The sequence below is a fragment of the Pholcus phalangioides genome, unplaced genomic scaffold, assembly GCF_987345545.1.
Source record: "Pholcus phalangioides strain wild (caught in Gottingen) unplaced genomic scaffold, Ppha-v1.0 ptg000005l_1, whole genome shotgun sequence".
NCBI lineage: Eukaryota > Metazoa > Arthropoda > Arachnida > Araneae > Pholcidae > Pholcus > Pholcus phalangioides.
Genome location: NW_028301598.1, coordinates 6,668,945 through 6,679,767, shown reverse-complemented (window position 1 = coordinate 6,679,767; position 10,823 = coordinate 6,668,945). Strand labels below are relative to the sequence as shown.

At 37.2% G+C, this 10,823-nt stretch overlaps 1 protein-coding gene across 2 annotated transcripts in view; it reads left to right on the top strand.

Annotated features, from left to right (window-relative positions):
* Position 1: 1 nt before the first annotated feature.
* Positions 2 to 10,823, top strand: part of Dbp45A (putative ATP-dependent RNA helicase Dbp45A) — a 29,232-nt gene continuing 18,410 nt past the window's right edge. The window contains exons 1-3 of one of the 2 annotated variants that reach the window (XM_089232214.1): positions 2 to 146; positions 5,625 to 5,863; positions 9,384 to 9,581. In XM_089232214.1, the coding sequence (XP_089088340.1) occupies positions 74 to 146; positions 5,625 to 5,863; positions 9,384 to 9,581 (510 nt within the window). In that variant the 5' untranslated portion in view covers positions 2 to 73. Of the gene's footprint in view, positions 156 to 5,624; positions 5,864 to 9,383; positions 9,582 to 10,823 lie in introns of both variants that reach the window. The other variant, XM_089232215.1, reaches the window with a different exon arrangement.

The following is a 10,823-nucleotide window of genomic DNA, read 5'->3' as shown; positions in this document are numbered from 1 at the left end:
GGCAACACAGTGAATGTAAACAAAAACAACCACGTTTTTCTTTTTTGAAGCATGAAAGCACGTTGAAGGAATAATGTCATCATCGGAGAGTACTTTTGAGGACTTGAATCTTTATTCATGGCTGGTCAAACAATGCTCAGAGTTAGGTAAATAAGGTCATTAGTAATTACTTAATTATCTTGTAATAATTATATATTCCATAGTATTTTACATTAATGTAGGGGGGGGGCATCTTCAACACAATGCTCGCGAGCACCATGGTGCTCCCTGAAGCAACCAGAGTGCTCTTGCTCGATTTGGTGCTCGTGAACACTTGATCAACGTTTCAATTGAACACCTTATACAAATTGCATTCAAGGATTGAAATCATCATAATTTTATGCATTTGTATGTCAAGCATGCCGTAAGGGTGCTCTTCTTTTTTGTGATGGGTATAGGCAGTACTCGCGACTAGAAAAGGTTGTTGTTGGGGAAGGTCAGAGGCTTAACACTGCTGCTATATTGGAGGCTTCAATTGCGGAGACGGCCTCGTTTAGGTGTGGATCTCGAGGGGTGCGATGGGGTAGGCCCGTAGCCAGAAATTTCGCTCGAAGGGGGAAACCAGGTCGAATAATAGATTTGACCATCTTTTTCCGGTCATTTTTTCTTTTCTCACTTATCGGGGGTGGGGGGCCAGACCCCCCAATTCCCCCCCTCTCGCTACGGCCTTGTGATGGGGGCCGTTGTCCCCTCCAACCCAGGAACGGAATTGGGTAATTGGGCAGCCCCAGCAAGCATGAATTTTGGCATGCTTTTTTAATGTTATTTTTTCCAATTTCCACAACAGATGGCGTCATCGATGATAATTGTCATTCAGTGTTATTTAGATCTTGTTTCCTTTGTTTTTGAATGGGAATGGAAACAACTCCCCACCTTTGGGACATGGCATTAAATTTTTGCAAACAATGGTATTCTTAAAATGAATACTGCAGGTTTTCCTCTTCCAGAGCTGTTTTTTGTACTGTCTTTTTCATATTATTTCGAAGCAGGGCTGTAACTGTAATACAAATATAAATAGTATGCCACAATGGGCAAAATGCCCAATGAGGTGGCTGAGAAAAAAAATACCTACAATGAATATTGATGTCATATATTTCTAAAATACAGCAATCTAATTAAAACACAATCATATATAAAAGCCTAACGCCCTACCAGGGTTGTTTGGTTAAAACCATGGTTAAACCAAGGTTTAAACCACGTTGGTTAAAACCATGGTTAAACCTTGGTTAAAACCAATGTTTAAACATGGTTTCAAAGTTTTTTAAAAAAAATCAAATAAAAGTTGCCTAAATATAATTTTTTTCCTTGAAAAATATCATATTGGTTCATTATTAGGCAAAATGTTTCATTTTTACCACATTTTATATCCTTGGGGTACTGGGGTACTTCTGATGGTATATCTTTAAATGACATAAGATTTTATAAGTGGTTTTTTTCAAAAAGTCTCATAAATGTGGCCAGAATATATATATATATTTTCCATATGAAGTATCTTAGTTATTTAACGTTATATATATATATAAAAGCCAAAATTTCTCATTCTTACAACATTTTCTAACCTTTGGCTACATTCTGATGCTCTATCTTTAGCAAATTCATGAATAAGGATTACATTACACATCTAAATGTAGTGGTGTATTATCTCACAGGGTTTCTTTTTCCCTTCACAGAGAAGCAGCTACAGTAGTGACACTATCATGCTAGGGGCAGGTGGTCCTATAATCCAATAAAGACACCAGCTGTCCTTAAAGGACAAAGACTAGTGTACTAGTTGTTACATTACCTCACATACATTTTCATTTTCTTTCCCATAAGAAGTAGCACATCTCTTACTGTATATCTCCCAGTCTTAATATTCAATAGTTGTTTTTTTTATACTTTCACACTCACACTGTTAAGCCCAGTTAATCAAGGTTCTACTGTATAGTAGTAAAAGATTTATGAAAAATAATCAGCTATATACAGGGTGATTATAATTTAAGTTTTGATTCCAAAACTATGCAATAAGTACTGATCAGAATGACTTGAAAATTTGCATGGATACTCCTGAAGCAATGAAAGTTACTTTCGCAAAAGAAAAGAGTACAAAATTCGCAAGTAGATGATGCTGTACTTGGCCAGCAGTATAATCTATTTTGTGCAACCACATCATTTCGGCACTTCCACAGCATCAGTGTGTGGATAGAACTTCTATCAAGATGCACATTGCAATACCAGCAAAGCAGCTGCTGAAGACCCATTTTGACAAGATGCACGTTAACCCTTGCAACTTCTGGCTGTGGAGGTACCTCAAAATGTTATAAACAGTGGTCAGATTGCAAACTTTGGTGAATTGCAATCTCCAGCACATTCCCTATATGTTAGAAGTTCCTCAGGAATATTAACGGGGGAGGGGGGGGGCGTGTTTGGTTTAATAAAGCTGAATTGCAAGCATATCCACATTATGACCATGGCATACTCTGATTCTGTTGTTGAACAAGAATTTTTGTGCTTTCAACCTCATAGCCAGAACACGCGGTGGACACCATATTTAACATTTCTCAAGTAAGTTGTAGTTATTTGTTCAATTACTTCGTTTTTTGTGATGTTTCCATGAATTATGAAATCGTGAAATGCTATAATTAAGGTATCATTCTGCCATGACTGGCTATCGTTTCCATTCTTTGAGCAAATTTCCCACATGTTGGATGATGTCATTAATTTTACATTTTTAAGTATTTTTCTCCCCTTTATCAAATAAAATTGAATTTTTTCAGGAATATTCATGTCGATTTTCGTCATTCTGACAGTCATTCTTTTTTTACAGTGTTTTGAAATCAGAATCTTAGTTATAATCACCCTGTATATCGTAAATCATCGTTAATTAATCTGCATTATTTATGCATCATTAAATGCATTATATTCACCTAATTTTTATTACTTTTTGCAAAATAGCTTCGTAATTAAGTATACTGAAAGTAACTGGAGAAAAACCTTTATATATTATATGATTAATAATAACATTAAAAGTATTTTCAAACACATAATAATCCATTGAGTTAAGCAAAAAATAATTAAATTTGAAAAGGTGGTTTATGTTAAAATGTAATAAATATTTATTAATTAGCATGGGAATAGTGTTAATTACATTAATAAACATTTTATTTTAGTTAATTATTGGAAGTTTGAGTGATTTTTCAGAAATTTTATTGTTTTTAATGTTAATACTATTTCAAACAAAAACCAGTTTAAACCAAAAGAACCTGGTTTAAACCAAAAAAACCCGGTTTTTTGGTTTTTTTTACCAACCCTGCGCCCTACCAAGAACACATGTCAGGGTGCCCGGCGACTGTAAGAGGAAATCAGGTGGGTTTGGTGTCCCAATCTCTGAATCAGAGGGATGCAAATTTCACCTTCAATATTAGGGGCACCAAAATGCATACTTGTTCTGACTGACCAAGCATTTAGTTGCAGCCCTATCCTGGAGCAAGCTGGGCCATAGTTAGAATGGTACCCGCTGCCCTGCTGGTAACTTGGGTTCTTGTGCTATGGGAATTTCGACGGCAATTGGTCAAAGCGTGTGAACATGAGTGGGAGAAAAAAACACACACACAAACACATGTCAATGAAGAGACACGATCATGTGGGTCAGAGTAGGGAAAGAATCCACAAAATTACTTTTTAAAAGATTCTTCATGAACAGATATTTTGACCAGAATTTATAGCTTTTATTTGTTTCTACAGCTGTTCATATCAGCATCTGATAACAATATGAGTTGTCCAGTTGCAAAACTCGTTAAGCTGCAATCAGATTTTTTTTACAGAAAGTGAAAAATAGACTTTTGTAGAGTGTATTTTTTAAGCTGATGCTTGTTAAAATGGTAATGTTATGTTGTGTTGTTAAAATTTTAAATTTCAAGCAGTCAACTTGAAAAATATACTCTGCAAGTTTCTTTTTCACTTTCTGTAAAAACGTTGGCCCTTAACAAGTTTTGCAACTGGGCAACTCGTATAATCTTTATGCCAAGAGAATTTATAATAATATGAGAAAATGAGCATGTACAGGGTATCTCAACACCAGATGTTAAAACTTCTAGGAGGGGGGTTAGGGTGCACCCAGACGACTCGAAATCATATGTAGTGCAGGGTTGGAAATGATTTCCTGACACGTTAGATGGCGGTATACTGGAGCTGTAGTTCCAGGCATTTGATGCATTGGCTTTCTTGATTGCTGGATCTATCATGCTTTGATTACTTCTTCTGGAATCCCCAGACTGGAGGCATGTCAAACAGGGTTTAAGCTGGATAAAAAATTCCTTTCGCAAAAAAGCAAAAATTGAGGAAAAGCTTTAGCAAAATGCTGCAATGCCAATGTAATGATAGATGGTTGGATGTCTACTCATTGCGTACCTCCTGTATGCATTTTTGCGAAAGTGGCTGCTACTTTTTTCGCATTCTACGATTTTCTTTTGCATTTTGCGAAAAATACGACCGTAGCTTAAACCCTGATATCAAAACATTGGTGTATGACACTCCTGTGGACAGCACTGAGGAACTTGCTGCCTGCATTGCAGAAAAGGCAGAGACATGCCGGTATCTTCCAGAATGTTCAAAGTTCAGCAGACTTGCATTATAGCTTGTGAATGATACTTTAAACACCTTTGACCTCCATTTTTTCCTTGATGTACATTTATTATTAAAATGTGTGTTCACATAGGTGATGTCCTTTCAATTCCACTGGTGTTTTCTGTGTACCTTATCATGTCAGTGAAGCATTTCCAACCATGTATTGCTGTATGATTCAAAGTCATCTAGGCGTACCTAACCCTTCTAGAAGTTTGTAAACCTGGTGCCAAGACACCCTGTACAGGTACTTTAATAGGCATGCTAGTAAGAGTATAACTTTTGTTTTCGATATTTGCACAACAGTGGCTTAAAATTATACATTTTGTTCAGAAAAAATGAATGAGTAAATAAACTTTTAAAATAATGGCGGAAGCATATTTTTCTCAGAGGGTGGTAAATACCATGGAAAAAACATGTTTTTACCATGCCCATGGTAAATACTAGTAAAAACCATTAACGGTAAATATCGTGGCAACCCTGGCTACAGTTTCTCGAAATTGATTTGTAGTTCCATGAGCTTATGAATGCAATGTGGCTTCTTACCCTCTCCCAGTGGAAAAAGCGTGTCACATTGCTCGAGCTGCAGGACACCTTTTGAGATGTTTGGTACAGCTGCCAGTGAAATATCAGGAAGTGAATTTCCCCAAACCATGATCTAATAGTGCGAAAGTTTTTGTCTTAACTAACAGGACGAGAACTAGAAGGGAGGCAATCAGCTCAAGCAGCATTTTGAGAGGTGGCAAATTTTACGAGAAACAAAAACATAATAAACATTCACAGTAGAAGGAGCAGCAGTTTTGATTTTGTTAACTCCCTCCTCTCTATGAAAAATCCTAATTCCCAGTTAGCTATAGCCCTATGTGTAACTAGTAGCAACCACGAAAGCCTTATGCAATATTTTAATGTATCAAGATATACACCATGTATGCTATTATTGTCTATTTGAATGAAAATTTCATTTTTTATCCAATTCGAAATAGGATTAAAGACACCTACACCCGTCCAGCTGAATTGCATTCCCAGGATTATGGCTGGAAATGATTGCATCAGTGCCTCTCAAACAGGAACAGGAAAAACTCTCGCTTTTGCTCTTCCAATACTTCATAAGCTGTCAGAGGATCCATATGGTATATTTGCACTTGTGGTAACACCTACCAGAGAATTGGCTTATCAGATAGCTGAACAGTTCAGGGTTCTTGGAAAACCTATTCAATTAGAGGTATATATAGTTCCCAATTGTGTTGTAACAAATTTTTTCCTATTCATCCCATGTTATTTTTTTGTCAAACGTAGCGGCCTCAAAAAGACCAGTAAATCCTACATCCAGACTCAGCTCAGCTCCACTTCTTTTTTGCAAAGAAAGCCTTTCTACAATTATTTTAGATATGATGATAAATCCGTCTACAAAGATATTTTATTACAAATCTTGTTTGGAATCACTTATAGTCTAATGCAGTGGTCGGCAAACCGTGGCTCGCGAGCCACATGCTGCTCTTTGGCCCCTTGAGTGTGGCTCTTTCACAAAATACCACGTGCGGGAGCACAAAATTCCAGATTTTTGCAAAATCATGTTTAGACACTCATTTTGTTCTTGCCGAAAAAAAAGAGTGAAAGGCTGATGCTGCTGTCACGCGATCAATCACAACTGGATTTTGGGTCAAAACTGGAGTTCAGGAAAAGTTGTTGAAAACAAGGCTTTTTTCCTAAAATACTCGGGGTAGATAGACGCAAAAGTCTCCCGAGTCTCCTCTCAGAACATGGGGGAAATGCAATGTTTTCCATACTAAGGAACGTCAACCTGTACCCGGCCAGATCGTAGAAGACGATGCTCCTGGGACACCGCCTCTCATGACGGCTCGCTCGAGGCCTCCTCTTTCCATTCAACATCGGTCAACACTGCTAAAAGCGATCCACCAGGAGCGACCGTCTGAAGACAATGCTCCTTTGGCATCTGCCTTGGGCTTTCATCGATGACGTCTTCCGGCTAACATCTCGTCGGATGAGCTTACAGTGAACCCGTCTTCTGCACATTTCCCAGAGAAGGGAGCCACACATCCATAAGACAACAAGTAAAATAATAACTTAATAAACTTTAAGTAAAGTTTATTAAGTTAATTTTAGGGAGTGTTGTGGAGTGAAAGAAGATGTAGTGTCGAGGACTGAAAAAGGTATGTTGAGATGGTTTGGATATATAGAGAGGATGAACGAAAGGAGATAGACAAAACAAGTATACAAGAAGAGTGTGGATGGGAGAGTTGGAAGGGGTCGACCTCAGCGAACGTACCTCAATCAGATCGAGGATGCTTTTAACAAAGTCCAGCTGAGGAGTATCTTAATAACAATGTACCTACCTATATATATATATAGTTTAAGTTTGAAAAGTTTAGCTCTCAAAAGAAATTTCAATCATTGTACCGTTGATATTTGGCTCTGTTGACTAATTAGTTTGCCGACTACTGGTCTAATGCAATGTTTCCCAAAGTGGGCAATATCGCCCCCTGAGGGATGATGGAATTTTCTGGGGGGGGGGTAGAAGCTGTGGATTTAGTATAGGATCTTTATGGGTTGGCTTAAGAAATAAAGAAATTCATGAAGGGGGAGGGTGATGGAACGAAAAGTTTGGGAAACTATGGTCTTATGTTAAACTGCTCTCAATACAATGATGTCCTTTACCCTTTTATAATGATATTTATTTAGGAGATTTTGCATTATCATTATCACATTATCATACTCAATCTTAAGAGAAATGCATAAACAAATATATTCAGTGCTATTTAGATTCTTTTATCTTTTTACCCCATTATATTTTAAGGCTGAAAACATAGCGGGGCGGTGAGTGAAGCAAAAAATAAAAAGGATAGAGAAGTGAGAGAAGAATATATCGCTAGCACATATGGAACATAGCACACATAGTAGGGTGTTTGGTATAGCAGAGAGCAATCAATTTGGTTTTTTAAATAAAGAATCTGTTCCATGGCTTTAAAATTTATGAAAATTTCAAAATTATAAGAACCAATGCTCAGATATCAATTTAGAAAAAATAGTGTGGTGAATATCACTATTTTTAACAATAATTACACTCTTACATAATTACACTCTATAATTACAATATTGCACTCTTATTTTGGTCACTCCTCCTCCCTACATCTTTTTCCGCAGCACGAGCATTTTTCAAAACATCAACTATATTTTCTTCTGAATTTGTAAGTGTTAAAAACCACTAAGTTACGGGTGATTCTTTATGAAACACCCTGTATTTGTATTTCTTCCATAGAACTTCTGATGTAATATTATGTCAGAAACACTGGACCAGTTAACAACCCTATTAAAATTCCCAGTGACACCACAACCTAGAATTGTCCCTTACCAATCAATATTAGTGTCCCCTTGTCAGAGCAGTCGATTGACAGTGTATTTATAATTCATGGTCCATCCTATTCATACCATTAAAAATTTTTAACACTTTGATTTTATCCTCCTGGCACCCCTGCGTTCTTCTAATGTAATTATATTTAAAAAAATCAAGTCTCTCTTCATAACTCAAGCCATGTGTGCCAACAAGAGTATGCATAGCTCTTCTCTGCACCCCCTTATGCCACCTCCTAAGACATATTGGGATCAGATATATACGGGGGGGGGGGGAGGCGGGAGGCATAGCGGGGCTCGTGCCCCCCATGATAATTTTTTTAATGCAAAAAATATTTTTTTTTAAATTAAAATTTCGAAGGAAAATATCTTTATATGTTATTATAATCAATTTCTGTTAACTTCAATGCTATTTGAAGACTAAGAATATAAAATTTCTCTTAAGAACTTCATTGCGACCCACCCTCTAAGCCACAAATGCTAAACTTAAGGCCCACTGGCCAAATGTGGCCCCTCGGGTTATCTGATGTGGTCTGCCACCTTAAACCTAATTTTATGAAAATGAACTAAGCGGCACATTTAAGTGACACAATTCCCGTGGGGCACAATTCCAGAGTATTTAAGTGGCCTGTGACACATTTTCAGATCACTCAAATAGTCCTGTGGCATGTACACAGATCACTTAAGTGACCCACAACACATTTACAGATCACTTAAGTGACCCACAACACATTTACAGATCACTTGACTGACCCATGTCACAGTTACAGAATAATTAAGTAGTTTGTGTGATATATTTAGAGATCCCTTGAGTTACGTGGTACAATTTTAGAGCGCTGAGTTTTAGAGCACTTTAAGTGGCCCACTACACATTTCTAGAACACTTAAAGGACCAGCTGGACATTTAGAGATCACTAAAGTGGTTCTATAGAAGACTTATCAATAGGAAGAATGTTAGTTCAGGTGCTCACAAAGTAGCAAAAGGTTCTTCTCATTTTTGGTACACCCAGTAGGATGTTAAGAATATCTTATAATTTTATAAAAGGTAGTTGATGACGTAAGCATTATTCAAACCCCCCCCCCCCCTTGTCATCAAAAATCAGCAAACCCGAAACTCTTCTCCCCCCTCCCCCCCATCGATGCTGAGATAATACTTGAAAGACCCCTTACAGAAAAACAGCTCCGGTTTACATTTTTCAAGTATAAGCAAATAATATTTTGATGATGAAAAAATTGCCCTTCCCCATCGCTCCTTCAGTTGCCGTTTTCTGTGGCTGCATCGTTCGCAGGATTCAAGGCTCAACCCTGACCCTGATGTACCTTGATTTTTTTTGTTTCCATTTGATTCATGTGTACATTATCTGCTGTTTCAGGTATGTCTCATTGTGGGTGGATTTGACATGATGATTCAGGGGAAGAACCTTTCAGAACGGCCGCACATTGTAATTGCCACTCCAGGTCGTCTAGCAGATCACATAGACAGCTGTAACGAGTTTTCATTAAAAAGAGTGAAATTTCTTGTTTTAGATGAAGCTGACAGGCTGATGGTGGGACAAAATTTTGCAGGACAGGTAGGTAGTTCTTGAATATATTAATACCCCTGTTTTTTATATCATTTATTGTTATTTCTCTGTAAAATGAAATGAAGAATTTAAAGATGGTGCAAATGCCTAATATACTATTCACTGTTACAACTATTTAATATTTTTTGAATCACGTCAACCCTTTCAAAATATTTAGATTTCTGCTCAAATTACTAGACAACCCAATCAACTTGTATGATGTGACATTCACTTCCTTTTGTGTTAGCTATCGTGGGAGTATCCAAGGATTATGTCACTATCTCTGCTATCCATATGAAGATTTTCAACAACTGGCCGATGCCAAGAGGAATTTTGGAAAGACAGAAAATTCAACTGCCCTTTAGGGGAATCAAACCCATGTCCTCTCACTTGTTGGGTGAGTGCTCTAAACCACTAGACTACAAAGTCCATGAACATGAATCTTTCCTTAGAGTCTGTGTGCACTGAACGGAACCATACATGGACAGTCAGACCTAACTCAGGCTAGAGCTTACGATACCAACATTGCCATCAGGTGGCGACTTACCCAAGGATTATGCCACTCTCTCTGTTATCCATATTGAAGGTTTTCATCAACTGGCTGATGCAAAGATGAATTACGGTCCTGTTCAGCGCACACAAGCTCTAAGGAAAGATTGATGTTCATAGTCTTTGTGGTCTAGTGGTCTATGGTGTTTATTCAGCAAGTAAAAGGACGTGGGTTTGATTCCTCGCAAAAGCAGTTGAATTTTCTTTCTTTCCTAAATTCATTTTTGCATCAGCCAGTTGTTGAAAACATATCTTGGAAGTTACATGAAGATATACAACTTTGTATGCTGCACATGACGTTCATGTCAATCGAATTAAAAGCCCAGTTATGAAAATACGTGAACATTACGTCATACAAGTTGATTGGATAAAATCTGAGTGCAGTGTTTATATATAGGGTATTTAAATCAGAGTTGATTGGGTTAATCCCACAAAACATATTCATAATAATTTTTGATATCTTAAGGATATAATATCAGATTTGCCTATTTTATGAATTATTTAAAGTCGTGATCAATTATTGGTGATGAAAATAAGTTAAAAAATTATTTATACATTTTTAGGTTGGAAAAAATATCTTGTAAGTTCAAAGAATGCATCAAATCATAACAACTGTTGCTGGAACACAGACATGTTGATACCGTGAAACCAAGAAAAAATATTAGATAATTTGCTGGGGGGGGGGGATACTACTACTACTTA